The sequence below is a fragment of the Camelus dromedarius genome, chromosome 15 (genome assembly GCF_036321535.1).
Source record: "Camelus dromedarius isolate mCamDro1 chromosome 15, mCamDro1.pat, whole genome shotgun sequence".
Taxonomy (NCBI): domain Eukaryota; kingdom Metazoa; phylum Chordata; class Mammalia; order Artiodactyla; family Camelidae; genus Camelus; species Camelus dromedarius.
Window position 1 is genome coordinate 28,804,274 of NC_087450.1, and position 21,398 is coordinate 28,825,671.

Here is a 21,398-nt window from a genome sequence, read left to right on the forward strand (position 1 = left end):
AGGGGGTCCAGGAGTGCCTCTTCTAAGACTTACTCCCTGGTCTGGGGTTCAGCGGTTCACAAGATAATCAAATTCCCTGTTAGTCCTACCGTATCATAATATGTTTATGGCCACCTCAGCAACACTTCCATGAACCTATTTCTAGAATAAACCTAAACACAATTGTATAGGAAAAACAAAGTAGGCAACAACTTGCTTTTTCAAGTAGCTCTCCAATCCCCATTGTATATTGTTTCACAAGGCACTGTGTACTCACGGACTTTCTGCCTGCTTTTGGCAACCAACAAACTCTCCCTAGCTGTGGAATCAGGAATGCTGTCCCTGATGGAGATGGGTTTGGTTTTGATTTTCACAACTAAGATAGGATTTTTTTTATGATTATAAAAACAATATGTGCTTGCTGTAGAAAGAAAAACAAACAATGCAGAAATGAGTTCACTTAGTTCTACCATAACATACCCACTGTCAATATTTTGGTAAACAGCATTCCACAATTTTTTTCCCTGCTGGCACACATTTTGTTTAAATTCTAATGGGATATTATGCATGCTCTTTTGTAACCCACTTTTTTCATGTAATTATATGTTGACAAATGTTTTAGAGGAAACTGATGGCTGTTAAAGTATCAAAAGACAAGGGCAAGGATCCCTAATTCAAGAAATCCAGAACTCAGCTACAATTGTGATAAGTGGAAGGGATAAGATACCAGCTTGGGAAAAAGTAGGAACCTACAAGGAACATGTCACCTCCAGTCTGAATGGAAAGCTTTGGAGAATGCAGGAAAGAATGCTGAAGAGTCACATATACAAGAAAAGTACATTTTTGTTAATCATTCTGGAAAAAAATGAGAAAGTAGACAATCGTGTGTGTGTGTGTGTGTGTGTGTGTGTGTGTGTGTGTTGCTGCATGAAGGCCGAGCCTGGAAAGCATTGTGGATAGAGATCTCTCTAAAAGGGGCTCTGTGATATGTCATCTTTATTGTCAACGGATGGCGAGTATCATTAGCGGGAAATAAATGTAAAGACATCAGCTCTCCAGAAAACAGGCCTGGCAACACAAGGAGAGAAAAAAAAAAAAAAAGACCAGGGTTCCCCCACAAAACTGACTAGAAAACCAGGATGTAAAAGGGCCCCTAGAGGCACCTGCAGCCTGGTTTCTCAGAGATAAAGAATCTCTGTTGGCTGCAGCAACATGTACAATTGTACTTGCTACAACAAAACAATGTGGAACAATTGCCATTCCAGGCCTACGCATGTTTTAAAAATTTACTTTAGATTTACAGCTAGGATATGTACAGGGCTTTATGGAAATAGATTTGTGAGCTATCAGAAGACTTCTGGCATCCAGCACATACACACATGTATGCAAATATGCACATATATACAAAACACACGATAAGAAAACCTTTCCTATTAGTGCTTGAAATGTCACTATTACAATTTCTTTAGTCTCCATTTTTTCCATCTCTAGAAGTTGTATGTTCTAGAAGTTATATGTGCTATTTATATTGTTTTATAGTTATTTTATCATTTTTAAAACATACTTGTCAAACCCCAAAATTAATCAGCATCACTTTATCTGAACAATACAAGAAGATTTAAGTGCTTTAACTCTGGGCTCTCTACCTTGCAATTTTCCATGCCATTTTTGTCCAAAGCTTTAATTCTAGCTTGTTTTTTAAATAGCCCCAAATTAGTACCATTTTTAATTGAATAATTGATCAATATTACTCTCATTTTACCAGGGATTTTGCTCTTACACATTTGTTTCTTCTGGGTTCAATTTTCTTCTTGTTGATGAAAATTGTTTTCTAATGTAATCATTCTTTCTAACTTTCCTCACTGTTTGTTTTCTCCTACAGTAAGCACGTACTACTTCGTTAACCATAAAAAATCCTATCTTAATTATGAAAAACAAAAAAACTCAAATCGTCCCTTACATGGATGAGTGGTAAACTCTCTTCAGTCCTTATATATCTGAAAATGTTACCCCTGCTCTCCTGAACTATTAACAGTAGTCTAGGGGAATTCATAAACCTGGGTTAACCAGAATTCCCACTCAGCAAATAATTCTATTATCCTCTAGTATCTACTGTTGCTTATATGAAGTATGCTGTCAGTCTAACTTTTGGCAGTCGATCTTTCCTCTCTGATAAGTTTTAAGAGGTTTTTTTTCTCTGCCTTAGTTTCACAATTGAGTGTAAATTTTTTGTTTTATATACTTGTGGCTCAGCAGTTTCCTCAAAGGAAGGCAGTCTTGCCTCAACTCTGAAAAGTTTCTATTATTATCTCTACCCTCCTTCTTTATCTCCTATTAGACCTATGCTGGGACTTCTTATACTTTCTTCTTTGTCTCTTCACTTATCTTTCCTGCTTTACATGAAATACATATATGAAATCTATATAATATATATGAAATCTATATAATATATATGAAATCTATGAATATATGAAATACATATATTTGTAAAGTCAAAGCTCCCATATCAAAAATATCTAAACATTGAAGGATGTATTCAGCAATAGAAACTGAACAAGCTAAATCTTATCATTGATATGTGAGAATAGCTGAGAATCTGAAACAAAGAACAGACAAATATCTTAAAATTATGGAAAAGATGAAATGAGTTAATTGTTCTAGCAGCCAAATCGTAGACACTTCTCAGGCATGAGGCGACACCAAAGAAAGCAAACGCAAAGCCACGGTCCCTGGGAGTATTTGTGTGGAGGAGACCAGACCCAGCGTGTGGCGGGCTCGAACATTTGATATTTGGCAGCAGAGCCCAGAGTGACTTAACTTCCTGCTGTACTCCCCCTCGCCCTCTCCTTCCCCAGCTATTCTCTGCCCTGAGGACTGAGAGGGAAGAAGCCACTTCTAATATGGGAAGGATGAGAGCTGAAGCTTTGAAAGGTGGTGAGGTCAAGCCTTTGGGTTTCATCTGTTCCATGAGTGGGTGAAGCCCTGGAGCTTGTTTTTCACTGACCTGCTATGAAATCATGGTAGGTTGCAGGTGTAATTTTAAGGAGCTCCAGAAAGGTGCCCAAAGTGCTTCTACTATCTGTTCCTTTGTGCCTAATACTCATTTTGCTTAAGCTTTGCTGTCTATTAATATGCAATCCCCTCCCCCTAAATCAGATTTGAATCAGTTGTCAGACACAGACACTTGGGCATGAATGAGTTTTTCTTCTTTAAAATAGAGACCAGTACAGGGAGAGAAGGAGAGGAAGTCACTGATAGGCACTTAGATGATGCGAGGTTCAAGGCTAATGACACTGCCCCGGATGGCTGGAGCCACCCCAGCTCCCACAGCCCCTCTCCAGGAGAATGTGGTTGTGGACCATCCCATTTCCTCTCAAATCCCCCTCCCCTTCTCTGGGCTGAAAACAGCTGCCCTGGTTTGCCTCTTCATTAACTCCCCCTTCAGCTACTATTTATCCTCAAGTTCAAGTTGGTGATTTTCAGCCCTTAGCTTTGTCAAGGATTTGGGGACCAGAAAAAAGGAAAACCAAAGCAACTGAACACCTCTCGGCCTCCATCCTCCCATTCTTGTTGGCAGGTTACAAACTGTTGCTACTACAAGACATCTCTTTTGGTTATACAAGCAGCAAGCAATAAACGGCTCATACTCAACTCTGGGGAGAGATTTTTCCAATCGTTTTCTCATTTCCTCATTGTCCCAGCACTTTCCCAGATCTCTTTAAACACCATGGGGCTTACTCTGTCACTGACCTTGTCTAATCATATTGATTGTCAGCAACTGCGGTCTAATTGGAAAGCAAGTTGCTATGGTAATTCTTGTGTCTTATGTCTTACATTTAAAGATACAATGATCCTAAAAGAAGAAATTGCTTGTGGTTGGTGACAGAGGAAAACAGAATTAGATATACAAATTGTGAAATGAATCTATTCAGATGAATTCAGAAATCTAACTCAGGATTTGATGTAAAAAATTGGTACCAGATTTTCTATCAAAGGCACGTTTGGTCAGAATGTTTCTCTTTTCCTCCAAATATTTATATTTTTTTGGAAAAGAAAATGCATCATGAACATGCAGGAAGGAGGTGGCTATTCATAGCTTAGAACTAGGTATGAGATCCTTAACACCGGGGTCCTGCATTGTGTGTTTAGAAGAACATCAACATGGGAGTTAGCACACCCAGGTTTTACTTCTCTATATTTAACTTGCTGTGTGGCCTTAGGTAAATCACCTAACCTTTCTGTGCTTTATCATTCTTCACTGAGAAATAAGATAACTTTTGCTTCTCTCATTCATTTCATCAGTCAACAACCACTGGGAATCTTGAAAATCAGTCACAGTGAAGAAGACAATAGTGCAGTTTCCTGTTAGATTAAAAGCTCCTTGAAGGCAGAAATTGTATTCTCTTAAATATGTCTGAAGAAGAGGTCTGCAAAGAAATTTGAGCTTTGGTGTCAAAAACACCAAAGCTTTGTTAATACCTGTTCCTTCTGACTCAATACAATTCAAAGCCTGCTGGGTGTGATGCCTGGGTTTGGTCCTACTGAGAGCTGGACGGTGGCCACTGCTCCAGCCCTCAGGGGCCTAGAGGCAGAAGCATAGCTGGCGTGGCTGTTAGTCTCACTAGGATATAGACACAACGAGTGTACTTGGGAAGCTCAGGGGAAGGCAAATTGTGGAGGATTAGGGAAGGCCTCACTGGAAAAAGCTTTAAAGTTTAGCCTTAAAATTGGAATACATCTTCTTCCTGTTCCACTAGTCAAATGTGAGGGTAAAAATAAATGTGTAATCAATACCAGGCAAAGGACTTCAAACTGCAGATGTCACCGGCCCACTCAGCACACATTTATGGAGTGCCTGCTGGATGCACAGGTGACAAGCTAGGAATATAACAAAGTCCTTCACCCTCACAGACTTACAGTCACAAGATTAGAGAGAAAAATAAAGAAATAGTATTATCATTGGTATTAACACTTATTAAGCTTTAAATATTTAACATGTAATTATTTAATATTTAGTCCAAAGTTCTGCAATGCAAATATCATTGTCCTCCTTTCAGATATAAGTAGACTGAGGCTCAGAGAGGTTAAGTAACTTGACCCACTTCACAAAGCATGAATTGTTCTCCAAGTACTTGTGTGGGGCTACCATACTAGCTCTGTTGTCTGGCTCGTAACACAGATACCCTGTCTCCTGGAAGTCAGCTAGCCTCAACTTCTTGTTGCTGCAGCTCCAGCAAAGATACCCATGTAACAGAACCTTGGTGGATGAATGAAAATGCATTCTTAGTATCACAGGTAAAGAACCTCTCAACCTAGACCAGTCAGTTATTAACTAACTCCCTGTCATCACAGCTTCTTGTGCTTTGTTACTTTCTCAGTTTGAGAAAAGGGAAGAGGAGGCATGTATAGGAAAGTAAATTGAGAAGGTAACTACTGAAGTCTTTTCCTTCCTTTGCTGATACCCTGAAATTCTCCTTTCAGGGGTACTACAAAGACAAAAGACAAACAAACAAACTTTTCTAAAAGATGTCTTCTAACAGGATCTTCATTACTTGAAGTTATCTTGGACAAATGTGTATTTCACAATTGAATAACACACTTAGGGGTATGAAGGGCCCCTCAGAAGGTGCTGAAGCGAGGAAGGAAATCTGAGTTGTCTTGTGCCCCACAAAGCCAACGCCCTAGACCTTGACAGGAACAATTCTAGCGTTATTTGTTTCAGTTCTCTCTAAGCTTTTGTTTCAACAAACGTTTCCAAGGCACAGAAAAGGCCTGGACATACACAGAACTCGAGTACTGACTCCAACCATCTTGGGTGGCTTTAACTAGCTGAATCAAAGACTCAATCTGGAAAAGAATCCATTCTCTTCCTTGTTTTCTATCATGACCGCATTTTTCTCCAGGCATTGGCAAAGTTTCATAAAATGGAAGTTCTTCTAAAAACTCCTTTCTTTTTCCTGTCCATACAGGTCTCCTCACTGTAAAAACAGGGACACTTTTAGGACCAATGTGAGGCAAAGGAGGCCCTGGAGTAGGACTTTTGACTGCCATTTGGGATGGGATGGGGGAAATCTACTGCTCAGAAGTGGATATAAAATCAATTAAATATGGAGTCAGTGAAAATAGGCCCCTGAAATGCAGGAAAGGGCAGGATGGATAAATGCTTGGCACACGGGGCACTTATGAAAGTACTAGACTCAAGCAACTCCAAAGAGAAAAAGAAGACAATCAAAGCGACTCAAATTCAGAAGCAGCCAAGAGGGAGTTCCTGGTTGTTCCTTCACTGCAGCCCATAAAAGAGGCACTCTCATGCCAAGAATAAGAGTTAATGAGGTGGAAAATGGAGGGGCATAAAAGGGAGAGTAATTATGAACTGCAGAGTGAAAACAGAGGAGGATGGAAGCCTGTTGGAGAGGGCAGATTATTTTCCAGGTGTGGCAAGAGAGACAAAAAGGCACCCAGAGGAGATGATTAAGGAAGGGGGTGCTGTGGGGGGTGACAGAAGCAGATAGGAAAGTCTACAATAACGGCCCCTGACACACACACACACACACACACACACACACACACGCACACCAACCTGTGGCACAGGGTGGGGGTCACAGGGCTGGGGCTCTTTCCGTGGAAGCCAAGCCTGGTGCTAGGCGAGAGGAGTGTGGCCAGCCAACCCAGACTCTAGTTGGTGCCCTGTCTCTGGAGGCCATGGTCTTGCTTCAGGGAAGAGCCTATAAAGCAGGGAAATGGCACCCCACCAGGGGAAAGGAAAGAAGGAAGAACAGGTCATCCACCTTGGCCCTCAGGTGGCTGAAGGAGAATGTGTATTTGGTGCCACGTCTTTGCACCCTTCAGTGATACTTCTGTCCATGTCACCCATCTTTATGACAAGGAAACCATTTGTTGAATGACTGGTGGGATGAAGGTGAAGGCTGACCACGATGAGTCATCTCCATAGGCTGCCATGTTGGCCGCCCAGGATGGAACCCAGCAGTGCAATGGGCACCACTGCCCTCCATGTCAAACTCCAGGCCACAGGAGTAAATAGGACCAAGATCCCTGGACCGGGGGCCCAGCCAGGCCCTTAGAGCCCTCACCCGCTCAGGAGTGAAGATTGATCAGGTTCAGGATGTCACCCCCATCCTCTCCAACAGCACCTGCAAGAAGGAGGGGGTCGCTGTGGTAGTTGTCTGTGAAAAGAACTCCTTGAATTATCATTTTCTGTTAATAAATTGCCTTCATGTAAGCTCTTTTGACTTACTTGCTTCCTTGGTAAAGAGGCTGGGGGAGTATGACAAGGCAGAAATTAACACTGGCTTACAGGAGATCAATGAAGCCCTCTTTAAGCTGACGATAAAACAAACACTGTCTTCAGGAGAATGATGGCTCAGGCAAGGGTACTTTCTCACCTTGTCCAGGGCTCAGGAAGGATGGCGCTTCCTGCTGCTGCTCCCTCCCGGGTCTGCCCACAGACCTGCTCTTCAGGGAACAGGTGCGGCGCCCTAAGCAGGATGCTTTGTGGAGCCCTTGCCTTCACCCCAGCTTGCTAGAAATGGAAACTGGCTGTCAGGGAGAACTGCCAATGATGTGGCTGGCTGCCTTTTAATAACAGAATCACAGAAATAATTAAAATCACTGAATTTTAGGGCTAGAAGGGACCCACGAGATCATCTAGATCAACAGTGTTGTTTTAGAGACGAGGAACAAAGGCTTGGAGAAGGGAACTGATTTGACTCAAGGAAAGTTGTTAATCAGGGGCAGAGTCAGGACTAGAACCTAGGTCTCCTGACTCTAGTGAAGTAATAAAAATGATGGTTGGCAGCACGACCTTTGCACAACACTATGTGCTTTTTCCCTTCTGCGTGATCATGCATTATTCATGTGATCTTCAATAGCCCAGCCAACTACAAAGGACTGAGTATGAAATGTACTGAGGGACAGAGGCCTTAGCAATATCTTACAGAGGAAAATGGATCTCAGAGAGCTCTAGTGATTTGCCAAAGTGATGAAGGACTTCCTTTTGCCTGCTCAAGAGACCTCGCCGCATGCAGCTCTGCATTTCTGGAGATTACGGAGCTGGGGGTTTTCATTTCTTAACCTGAACACCCTCCCCAGGTCTGGGTGCTAATGGACTTAGTAGTCCTCATTGTGAAAACGTTGTTCTTTCTGGCATGCTGGGATGGTCCCCCCACCCCCTCATCCCCATGAAATAATTTAAAAAGGGAAGAAAAAAAAAAAGGCCAAGGGCCCATAATTCAATAAGGAGCAGCTACCTGGTGTGCTCACCACAAAGAGGCCAAGCCATTCAATCACAGGCAGTAAGTACTGTGTCACTAAGGAAGACAGGTCTCTGGCTAAATGAGATCAAACATAGACTTAGTTCTGAGGAGTTCTTTTTTTTTTTTTTTTTTGGTTGTTTCCTTTCAATTTTGCCAAGCAACAGTCCTACATGACTCCTAATGAACCAGCCAACAGAAATGTACTCAACATCTACTGTGCACACCCATTTTTCACCAGATGGTAGAGGCAAAACTCACACTTGCCCTGAGGGGAGGAGCATTTGTTGAGCAATGTCAGGGACTTTAAAAATGAGTTTCTTTGTTTTTTACCTAGTAGTCCAAGGTGGAGTTCCTTAGCACTTGATTTAGGGAGCCCAGGACACCAGCTGCTTCACCATCTTCAATCAGGCTTTCGAGGTTGCCCTGGTCACCACCAACCAGGCCAGATGGAGACAGCACATAGAGGAACACCCAGGAGGGGTTGTGGGCCAGGCCTGGCACAGTACACATTATTTCTGCTCATATTCCTTGGGAGAAGCCTTCTCCCCACAAGGCTAAACCTAACAGCAAGATTGCCAAGAAACATAGTGTAGCTGTGACCCCAGCAATAAGAAGGGAAAATAGATTCGGGTAGGCACTAGAAATCTCTTCCATACCATGTATTATATCCATAATTCTCATAAAAACCCTAAAAGGTAGTTATAATTACCTCCGCTGAAATAAAAAAGTCCCATGGAGATTGGTTGACACAAGTAGGCAATGATAAAAGAATTTGAAGCCAGGCCTGCCTGGTTTCCAAGTTCATGCTGCCACTCACTCGTGCCTAAGAATTGAGACAAACACAAGCCAGCAGGGCCCTGACAAGACAAGGCTATTAGTGAGAGGACCCATGCAGAGCATGTAGTGGTATGCCCGCTACACAGTAAGTGTCTAGTTAAGGTTAATTACCACCATCATCATTATTCCTGCAGCCTTGAGTTACACAGCCCCAACTCTAAAGGGTCTTGAACATATAGAAAATGTATCTTTCCTTGAGGGTCAGAGGCCCTTTAGCCTTCCCATCGCCCTTTCTTTGGCCTCTGCTCAAGCTGGCAGCCTACACTGAAGCCAAGTGACCCAATCAATGTATCTTCCCTTTCTCCTCTCTACACAGTGCCCCCTTCCTTATTACCTGTCCAACCTCTCATCTTCTATCACTTAGAACTTAATGAATTCCTGTTTAAACAACTTCTGACAGACATACACAGAGTAATAAAGAAATCATCTACCTTTTCTAACTCCAATATGATTCTACCTCCAGAAAATCTCTTTCCCTTTCTCTCCTACTCTCTTTCCCTCCTTCACTTTTTATCATCCTCTTTTCATTCCATCTACCTTCCCAAACTACAATCCCAGTCATGACTCCCAACCATAAATACTAGCTACACTCCTGTATCCAGGCAAAGATGAATTCTAGGTCATCACCGTCCTCCACCCTTTTCTCCACCAGCCACTCCATTTTTATTTTCTTGCATACTTTATATAATTTTATACATACACACACACACACACATATATAGCCTTCAATCTACTCCAAAATTTTAAGTAAATCATTGGGATACTTAATTTGTTGGGGGGAAAAAATGACTCATGACCCATATCAAACCAATCCTGAGTCATCACATGACTGCCAAGAACTGCTGGTCTAGCAGAAATTGCAAAGAGCCACAATTACAATGATGATGGTGGGTAATGAAGGGATACTTGCAAGAAATACTGAAAAAAGTAATTGAGAGGATTTAGAATCTGTTAAATGTTGAAGAGGAGTCAGAGATGACACCAAAATTTTGGGAGCTTGGGTTGGTTCGATGAACCAATAGGGATGACAATAGAGCCATTGTCTACGGTTGTGATGGGGGGGGGGTGTCAAAGACCTGGGAGAGGAAAATAATATGCCTGTTCTAGACTCGTTGTCCCTCAAGGGTGTGCAGGACATGCAGAGAATATGGCTCTAGCAGTTGCAGGCATGGGTCTCTGGTCTAAGAGGGAAACTTGTTCTGATGATATGTGAGGCATCAACAGAGTGATTGTGATATTAAGACAGAGCTTGAGAAATGCTGACATTTAGAGAGAGTGTGAGGGGGAAAATATGGTCTATGGGGGAAATAAAATGTATTGAACCCCCACCATTCACCCTGCTCTGTGTTGGACATTGGGCTTTCCTGTCATTTTCCTCCATGTCTATGCAGCTGATCTTGCTCAACTATGCATGTTGCTTCTATGCAACTAAATTGCAGATTCTTGGAAGGCAGGGGCACTGCTTTTTACTGTCTTACATGTTTTACCTCTGCATAGAGAATGCACTAAAAAAGCACTTATCATCTGAGTTGCTGCTTAGGACTTCAATTTATCTGTGGATGGTGAATTTGCATGTTGACTTATAGTTTGGTCTTGTCAGAACTCAAGCACCACGCAGCATGGTGGAAGGGGGTGGTTATTTAGTTGTTTTATCGGCATGTTGCTCTGCCAAAAATTTCTACTCTATTGGAAATTAAAATAACAACAGGATTTTCTGAGGTGGAAATAATTTTCCAATTCACTGGAAGTACAGCCTGTCTGATTTCTGCCATCTTTTTGAGGCCCAATGAATGGTGAGTTCATATCCCAAGTCAACTTCACTCACTTGGCTTTGTGGCATCAGGGAAATTACTTAACCTCTGTATGCCTCTTTTTCCTCTCCTGTAAAGGGGTTAAAGTTGGTACTCACCTCATAGAATTGTGACGATCAAGCAATTTAATACATGCAAAGCACAGAAAAACTGCTTGGCATATAATAAATGCTAATAAATGTTAGCTATTATGTCTATGATTTTTAGTTCCTTTCCTTATCTGCTGAGAGAAGCAAGGGAAGTGTATTATTCCAAAAAATAGATTGTTACTTAACATTTTAAATTAAGACAAAACTAAATTAAGACAAAGCTTGTTGTTAATATATTTGAAAGTGAGGGAGCTCAATTCAGATATCTGAATGAGATCGAGTCACTGAGGGTGCTTTTATTTCTGTCTCATTTTGGGGACATCTTTAGAGAATCTGTAGCAAAGATTCACTTCACCCAGAGACAAGGAAGCAGATGGGACATGTCAGGAAAGGAAGGTATCCACCTGCTGCCACCTGAGAAGGTGAGAGGAGCCCTTTGGCAATGTCCTCACCCTACCCTGACAACATGTCCCGCTCTGCACTGACCCTCTCCTGAAGGGACCAGCATGCTATCTAGATTATGACTTCAGTGGTGGAGACATCCTTCTTGGGGCAGTCACATGCTCTGCCTAATCTCCTCTGTTGGACAACAAACCAGATGGTGGGTCTCACTGTGGGTAAGACTCAGAATGGGGTTTGGGATAATGTCATAGCCTGGTTTAAGAACTTAAATGATCTGTAGGTGGGGTTAGGAGAAGCATGCCTAGGACATCTGATAGCACCGTTTCCCCCAGCTCGGTGGTTGGCTAGCGCAGCCTCTCCCAGCTGCAGAAATTCTGTCCTCAGCTCCACAAAGAGGAGATGGCAGGCACAGTGAGATTAGAGTTCACCACATGACAAGCATTGTGCTTTCATACATACCATCTCATTTAATCCCTTTGACATACCTGTGAGATAGCAATTATTCCCATTTTACAGACAAGGAAACTGAAGCTTATAGAGATTCTGTAACTTGCCCACAGTTATTCAGCTAGTAAGAAATTGAAACAGGATTCAGACTCAGGTCTCTAGTGTAAAAATCTCTGGATCTGATCTTAAGGGAATTCTAAATGAGGGTTGGGCATATATTTGGAGAACTTTATCAAATTTTCTGGAAGGCATTCTCATGGGAATTTTCACTTGACTTGTTCTGTATTTACTTAAGTCATATAGCACATTTTCAGAACAATTAAGAGATTAGACATATGGTAGAAATACACAGATATGTGTATATAATATATAATCATATATATGACATTTGATATATAATAATTATATATCCTACATATGAAAGTATACTATTTATATATCTGTAGTTATGTTAAAATAACGTGTCAACAATCCATTTTATTTTTTCTAGTAACTCAGATGTAACCCATCAAAAAAAGATAGCACCCAGTGAAGGGAAGCCTAGAATACTAGACTTACTGAGTTAAAGATCACTGATAAAACCCAGGACTCATTTTACTCAGCATCGGAGCCCCAACACAGAGCCTAGGGCCTGGAATACAAAAGTTGCCTCATCAAAATTTGTTGAACCCTTGTTGAATTAGTTCTTCACTCTTTTCAAGATTCACTCCTAGGTTCTGCTACACAAGAAGCTTCCAGCCTGGGCTAATACACATTTTGATTTGCAAATACTCTGTTTACTGCAAGTTCTCAAGAACACAGCTTTATCATGCAGGAACAAAGGCAGAAAATCTTTTCTAATCTTTCAGAGATCACTCATTCATTCAGCAAACACTTGGCTGGGAGCAGGAATGCTAAGATGCAAGGCAACGTGCTGTCCTCCAGGGGTTCTTTGCCTGGAGGAGACAGACCGGAATGCAAACCCAGTGTAGTCCGTGAGGCTACGGCAGTGTGTGAGGGGGTCCCAAAGGGGCCTCAGGGAAGGGAAATGGTCAACTAAATTTAGTCTGAGGTTATTCAAAACAAAAGAAAGCTGATTCGATGAGTATTAAAAATATTTCAATGCAACTGAATCCCCTAATGTGCCCAATTAGGGAGGGGTATGTTGGATTTATTGAAGGAAAATGCTCTGTGGAGAGTCAGGAGAAGATGGAAAAGATGGGAAAACCTGGTTGGAGAATATCTCTTACATCAGGAAAAAAGCAAAGATGTTTCTGTGAGTGATTTCTTATTACATCCTGTTCTCCAATTCATCGAAGTCGTTGAATTTCTAGTGAGGCCTTTAATTGCCAGTAATAGTTCATCAGTTTCTCCTTCTTCTATAAAGCTGTAGCAACACTTCTCTGAATTAAACAGTCCCAGCATTTGGCAAATGAGTGTCAGGGGAAATGGCAGACAAATGCATATCACTCTAGGATAGGTTGAAATTTTATGCTGAACCTGGCTGAATGCTACATGCTCATTCACTCCCTAAAGTCTGCCCTACTGAACACTCCTCCCCCACAACCCCCACCACGCTTCTATCAAGTGTACTTCTATATGAATAGCACTCTGTTGGCCAGAAGAATGGAAATCTGGAGAACTTGACTGTGGCTCTGAAACTCACTCCAGAGAGAATGTCCTAATACCCTCAGAACCTCATGCGAACACATCTCCCCTTCCTTCAAAGGAAAGTGGAATTCTACGCACAGATGTGATCTTATATCCAGTCAAATGTTTTAAGAATTCCTGCAGTCACAGCGGTCATCTCTCCTATTTTCTCCTCTATGGGTGTTTTTTCAGTTCAAGGACCTCATCCGTGAGCCAGAGAGGGGCTGGGAGATGCTGTGACCCATAGGAGTAGAGCTAAAGGCATCCAGACGCTATTAGTACAGCAGACCAAGCACATGTATGTGTCCTGTGCATGCTGTGAATTAAATGTAAAACATCCCTGGGACAAAAACCTAACTCACTGACAAGCTAGGCTTGGCCATCACCTACCAGACTTGGGCATACTGGCTATAGAAAGGTGGTTGAAAGAATACAGAATACAAACTTCATCCCCTTTGCAGTTCTGCAAATGCTGTTTCTGGACCTAAAGATGATGTTTCCTTCATCCACTTATCCATCCACTAAATATTTATTGAGTACAAATCACATGCCAACTTATGACTGAGATGCTGGAGATACAAAGATAGAAGGATAAGATAACCATCCAGGAAGTCAAAGTCAGGTTGGGGAATTAGACAATGACCACCACCACCATCCCCCCAAAATAGGAGTGACAGAACAGTGTGCTAATTGCTTTAACTGAAAAAGGAAGGAAGTCTTGTGAGAATCCAGAGGACAGCAAAACGTCAATGATCAGAAAGTAAGGGAAGACTTTCGAGACAGGATACAGGTTTTTGAGAATCAAGTACTCATTCCTTCTCTCTCATGCTTTTCACACCCACCCTGGTGTGTGTACTGGGGGAAAGGCCTGCTGGGATGTTATTATCATTCTTCTAAAGAACTCTGAACTCCAAAGTGTGGTCTCAAGACCAGTTCCGTCCCCATCACCTGAGGTACTGGAGAGGCCAAACCTCAGGCCCCACTCAAGATCTTCCTGTTGAGAATCTATATTTTAACAAGACTCCCAGGTGATTTGTCTGTGCATGAACAATTGAGCAGCTTTTTCTCAGAAGATAAGAAGAGCCTCATCTCTAGAAATGAGCTTCCCACAGAATCAGGATCCCTCATCTAAGAAGGACAGCATTCAATGTCTACATGGCACAGTTCCAAACTTTCTGGTCTTGGGTTCAGTTTATACCCTTAAAAGTAATCAAAGACACCAAAGAGATTTTGCCTATGTGGCTTATAGCTACTAATGTTTACGATACTAGAAATTAAAACTGGGAAACATTTTGTCAGTCAATTTTAAAACAATAATAAATTTCCACATATTAACATAAGTAATGGTTGTGATGCAAAATAGCCATGTTCAGAACAAATACTAGTGAGAAGAGTACCCTAGTTTTACGTATTTGCAAGAAAATTTAACCCCTTGCTTAATACACAACAGACAGGTTCTCCTATACGCTTCTGTATCTACACATCAAGTAGCCCCTGGACTCTACTGTAGGCCCACAGAATAAGTGAAAAAATTACATTTTAGCATTATTATGAAAAGAGTTTTGGCCACATAGACCACTGGACCACTCTTGAGAACCACTGGTCTACCGTATCCCTAGAGATCTCCTCTCTCATAAACCCTTTATTTGTTGATGCTAAGGAAACATGACCATGCCCCAAATTATGTCAATTGCAATGATTTGTCACAATTGCAAAGAAAATTCTTACCTAAATCTTTTGAGACAAACAATGGTTTCTTAATTATGTGAGTTCTTTGGATGTAAAGATTCCACATCCTCCCTTCGAAGACCAGCTGAGAGATCCTCACGACTGTGTGTTATTTTAGCCAAGCCAGGTCACCTCCGTTAACCCCACTGGAGACAGCAGTGGCTGCATGAACTAATTTACATAGGTACGCTGAAAATGAGGACAAGCTATGCATATTAAAAAGATACTCTGCCAATTATCAATACTTACCAAATGTAAGATGTTATTATATATTTTCTACCATATCTCTTGCTACACATTCAGCATTTGAAATGTTGTGACTTTTTGATTCAATTTTCCCACTTATGAAAAATCATACTCAACTAGTACCTTCTCTGTTTCACTCTCCTGCCTCCAGGTTCTATCACCAGGTTTCCTTGGCTACTATTTTGTCTCTTTTTCCTGTACTCCAAGAACCTTATTTCTCTAGCAGCCCAGGGAAAACTGGCCCTTGCTCCTGAAGCAAACATTAAGAAAGAAATCACAGATCTAAAAGGGATATTAATATCATCTAGGCCAGCAGTTCTCAATCTTTCATGTACATTAGAATCACCATTGCTTGGAGAATTAAAGGGTTAAAGAAGTAATGTCAAAGCCTCATCCTGGGCTAGATAAATCCAACTCTCCAATGTAAACCAGGCTTTGGAATATTTTTTTTTGCAGTCCACCAGGAGTTTCTAATGTGTAGCCAGAGATTAGAAACTCTGATCGAGTCCAATTATTCACTTTATAGACTGAGGGAGGATTTATAGATTTATGGGGGGGGGGGGCAGTCAGGAGGTGAGGAACCTTATCTAGAATCACCAGGATAGAACTAAGATTTGAACACCACCTTCTAGCCAGACAGTATAACCAACAGGCCTCCGTTATTTCTCTCAATTCAGAGTTCTCAAAATACAAACAAAATGGAATTTTGTCTCCTTCCTTTGAATGAAATTTTATTAAGGTATGTTTTATATACAACAAAATATATGCACTTGTTTAAAAATTAAAGTTAGACAAACTCATTTTACTACTTCCCCAGTCTTCAAGTAGGACATTTCCGTCACCCCAGCAAGTTTCCCCCTGCCTCTTTCCCTCTATCCCAGGCCCCAGGTGACAATTACTCTGATTTCTGTTACTGTAAATGGAATCATATAGTATGCATTCTTTCATGTCTGCATTCTTTCACTCAGCATAATTTTTTAAAGATTCAACTATGTGGTGCAGCCATTATAGAAAACAATATGGAGGTTCCTTAAAAAACTAAAAATGAAACTACCATATGATCCAGCAATTCCAATCCTGGGTATATCCAGAAAAAACAAAAACATTAAATCTAAAAGATACATGTACCTCAATGTTCATAGCCCCAATATTTACAATAGCCAAAAGACAGAAACAACCCAAGTGCCCATCAACAGACAACTGCATTCATATGTGAGAGACTCACACACACACACACACACACACACACACACAATGGAATATTAGTCATTAAACAAATGAAACACTGCCATTTTCTGCAATGTGGATGGACCTAGAGAACATTATTCTGAGTAAAATAAATCAGAGAAAGACAAATATATGAAATCTAAAAAAATAATACAAATGAATGTATATAGGAAACAGACTCACAGACATAGAAAAGAAACTTGAGGTTATCAAAAATTGAAAAGGGAAGGAACAAATTAGGGGTAGGGAATTAACAGATACAAACCACTGTATATAAAATAGATAAGCAACAAGGATTTACTATAAGCACAGGAAATTATACTCATAATTATAGTTATTATTTTTTAATAACCTATGATGGAATATAATCTGCAAAATTACTGAATGACTGTCTTGTACACCTGAAATTAATACAATATTGTAAATAAAGTCACTTCAATTTAAAAAAAGATTTAACTGTGTTGTACTAGCAGTGTTTTACTTTACTGATAAGTAATAAACCAATGTGGGGATATTCTAGTCTATCCAGCAGGTAGTTCCCTGTTTGGGGGCTATTAAAAACAAAGCTGCTATAAACATCCACGTCCAAGTCTTTGGGAGGGCATAAATTTTTATTTCTCTTGAGCAAATATACAGAAATGGGAACGCTAGGCCCAGCATGGTCTGCGGGGCAGGGCATAGAGAGGAAAGAGTTCCAGCCCTGCAATCAACCAGAGCTGGTTCTGCGTACAGGTGGGGCTGATTACTGACATGGAGATTTAAATCCCAACTTTATAGGCACGTCAAAGAGACTGGAGAGCATGTATGTAGAGTGGCTGGTCAGTAGTAATAAATGATAGTAGAAATAACTAGTGGCCGAACTGGGTTGAACTGCAGCAAGATCCCTGAATTTCCCAGTGAGGGAATTTTCCCCTGCTGCACACTGTTCACCCAACCCTCATCCAGACCAAGGCTCCCTCAACCGCCACCCAACCCCAACACACTCTCTCCTGTCTTTGAAGTTGAGGCCATAAAATGTGAACTACCTTCTGAAATAATTAATTTAGAAGTGTTTCTTGGCTTGTTTGTTTTAGTCATTTTTAGTTCTCTTTGACCAAAAAAAAAAAAAAAAAAAAACCAAAAACCTTCCAGGTAAGGGAACTCTCAGTACATGAATTCAGGTAAGGAGAAATGGCTGCCTTTTAGGCAATATTAGGCTGAGACATGACTGCAGCTGGTAGCCAAACCTCCTGGGACCTGGAAGTGAAACAGAAACCGCTTTTGAAGGATGTAGGCTCATTTGCATTTGCACCCTCTCTGCCATCTAGTGCTTTCCTCCACGCCTGGTTTTCTACCCGTGCAGCCCCTTCACTTGACTCCGTTAAGTGCTCAAACAAATGTCTCCTTTTTCTAGGTTTCCCACCCCTTTCCCACTTCTCATTCCTGCCTCCCAGCACTCTTCCCACTCACAGGACAGAGGAGCGAAACAAGGGGCCAAGGGCCAGCACGCTCTCTTAAACACACACATACACACACGCGCATCCACATCACCCTTGTCCACGTTCAACCATGTAAACCAACTCAATTTACCAAATAAATCGTGAAGGAAGCTACCACAGAGTAAGAGGCGCTTTTCTCTGACAAAATGTCTCCTCACTCACGGTGGGTGGAGGGGTGGGAAACAACTCTGCCACCAGTGAGTTGACAAGCCCCCGGTGTCATCAGCCCTCCTCCCTGAGACAGTGCTGCTCACAGTCATACGTCCCCTCTCCCACCAGGCCTTCTCCCTGCCCTGCCCTCCAGGCCTTTCCCTTCATCCAGAGCCTTCCTAGAGCAACTCAGCTAAACCCCAGGCCAGCAGACAGTGCTTCTGCCTCAGCCAATTTGAATGCGGGCTACCTGCAAGATTTTGAGACACTCTCAGCTGCTGCATTAAAACTGCATGAGCGTCTTCCTCAGGGGGCCTAATAATAGCATGTTTCATCTTTGAGCCACTTTATAAACATTAACTGATTAAGCCACCCTTCTCTCCTCGTAAACTCTGGGCTTCTGCATAGTGGACTGCATCCTCCACCTCCCTCAAATTACTCCAGGAGGAAAAAAGCTGGGACCTGAAGGATCTTTTCCAGATATCTTAGGCCAAGACAACATTAATGCCAAAGGCCTTCCAATAACAGCCTGCATTTGCGTAATGGCCTGGAAGGGGAAGGAATAGAAATCCACAATTATTTAAAAGAGACTGAATTAAGATTCTCATCTCCCAAAGCCAGATGAGCAGAGAGAACTAGCCTTTATGGTCTAGAGCAGGGTCATTGAACTATAGCCCATGACACCAAATCCAGACTGCCACCTGCTTTTATGAATAAAGTTTTACTGGAACACAGTCGTGCTCATTCATTTCCATGTTATTTATGGCTACTTTCACATTACAATATCAACTGAGTAGTTGCGACAGTGACCAAAAAACCCACAAGGTCAAAAAAATATTTACCACCTGTAGAAAAAGTTTGTTGACCCCTGGTCTAGGGAATTTAAAGTTTGTTCTCATCCTGTATATTCTCTAAACATCTTTAAGCCAATCTCTTTTCCTCCCTAGGCCTCAGCTGCAACATCTGTGGACTGAATATCCTCTAAACTGAGCCGTTGCCTTGGGCTGATTCCTCTCATTGTTCTGTTAAGGGTCAGCATCCAGCATGCTAGCTTTGTCTCCTTATTACAGCCGACTTCTTTGCAAGCAGAAACAGTTTTGTGTGTCTCATGATCACTGTAGCCACAAGGCTCTATGTTGAGCCCTAAATCCATTTGTGAAGTGTAACAAAACTGAGTGGAATTATATTTCTTTCTTTGCAGAGAGATCTCGCAGAACGATGTCTTGGAAGCGATAGAGGCGAATGTCTTCTCCAACCTGCCCAAGCTACATGAGATGTAAGAAAGAATCTATGGGGTTCGCTCATGGCTGTTCTTGGCGACAGCCTTAAGTTCATTGATATTTCTGGGAGGCCCTGGCTCTGTCCTGTTCTCAGGCCCCTAGAATTTCATTGTAAGGTGTCAAAGTCAGCCCAAAAGGTACTGTCGCTGTCTCTGCCTGGTGATCCAGGCACCAGCCCAGAGTCCGGTCTTATCCAGCTCCTTCCCTCCCAGAGTCGTTTTCAGCATAGCAGGCCCCAGAACCTTACTCTGTGACTGCAAGGACCTCCCCTTCATCCTCTCACTCAAAGTTACTCCATAGCCAAAGCCCAAAATAAATCCCACATGATGCTGCTGAGGAAGGGCAGTCTTAGCTTGGATACTTCTGTCACATCACATACTCACCTTGAAACCTTGGCCAAGTTACAAAATCATTCTAAGACTTAGTTTTCTTATATGTAAAATGGGGACAATAAAACTGAAGGCCTCATAGGACCACTGTGATGAGTAAGTGAGATGATACACATAAATCAGACCTAACACATCAACTGGCATAGAGTCAGTTATCATAATGATCCTTGGTTCCTTTATAACTCCAACCAAGGTTACTTTCTCTTGTTGACATTCTGTTTTACATACAGGTCAATCAATACTCACACAGATCCACCTCTGTTTCATATGGGTCTATAGTTTCCAGAGATTAATTCACAGAACCACAGAATAAAAGCCAGAAGAGACCTTGGAGACTGGTCCAAAATTTTCCAAAGTACATTCTGTGTATCATTAAACACTCAGAAAATTATTAAGTGTTTCAAAAAAGGAAAAAGATTTTATGGTCAAATAAGATTAAGAAATACTGGGCAAATAAAGTTAGACAGATTCACTTATTATAGGAAAACTCAGAGCCTGTAACATGTGAATACACACTTGGAATCTCCAAGAAAGATATTGTATTAACAGTCTCTCAACTGATGTCACTGGAAAGGTTTCTCTGTGAAGCATTTATTAATATCTCACAAAATTCTCACAGAACACAGTTAGGAAAGCCAATGAACCACTTTCCTAATTTTACAGATGAGGAATGAAAGACAGAGAAGTTGTGAGGCTTGTCTAGTTACCCAGCCAAATTCACAGCAGGATGAGGACTTGAACATAAATCTCCTGACTCTTTTGCATCTTTTAAAAAAGTTTTTAGCATTTGCCAAGCATATATCCGTACACACGTACATGCATAATTCATATATGCATATATACATATATATGAGTTTGTTTAGGAATTAGAGCCCGTCCATTTCAGCAGACTGCCCTTTCCCTCTCCTACACTCTGCCTCTCACTCTCATTCTTCCTCATTGTCATTAAGCTTCTGCAGTTGATGCCTTCCCTCCCTCTCCCCATTGCGCTCCTGCTCCTTCCTTCCTTCTCTCCCTGCTTGGCCTCTCCTTACCATAGTTAGGAAAAGAGATCTGCCCAGGGTCTCAAAACCCACTGGGAATATAGCAGAGAAATGAATCAAAGGGCACCCAGCCCTCTGGGCAAGGTCAAGCAGGCCTCCCTCTAATGTGATGGGCAGTGGAGTTAATGGGATGGCACTTTCATCTCTTCCCTGCGTGGAGAGGTGCTCACCCCCATGTAGCGCTGCCTGAACTTAAAATGATTAATTGCCTGGTACTTGGATCTGGGTAGCTACAGGTTACTGCAACATTAAAGCTAATGAAACAGGGAGGAAGTAATTAACACAGAGCATCTCTGCAAATATACATTGATCCAGCAAGATGAGGAAAGGGCGGCCTCTCTCTGCCGGAATCCAAATGTGAACATGCCCACCTCCAGACTATTGATCAGG

The 21,398-nt window shown here is 41.7% G+C and overlaps 1 protein-coding gene and 1 pseudogene across 1 annotated transcript in view; both read left to right on the forward strand.

The window, feature by feature from the left end:
• FSHR (follicle stimulating hormone receptor) overlaps positions 1–21,398 on the forward strand; it is a 152,431-nt gene that overhangs the window by 84,315 nt on the left and 46,718 nt on the right. Inside the window, exon 3 of the mRNA XM_010984039.3 lies at positions 19,498–19,572. Within this exon, the coding sequence (XP_010982341.3) occupies positions 19,498–19,572 (75 nt within the window). The remainder of the gene's footprint in view (positions 1–19,497; positions 19,573–21,398) is intronic.
• LOC105092371 (small ribosomal subunit protein uS11-like) lies at positions 6,720–7,356 on the forward strand (annotated as a pseudogene).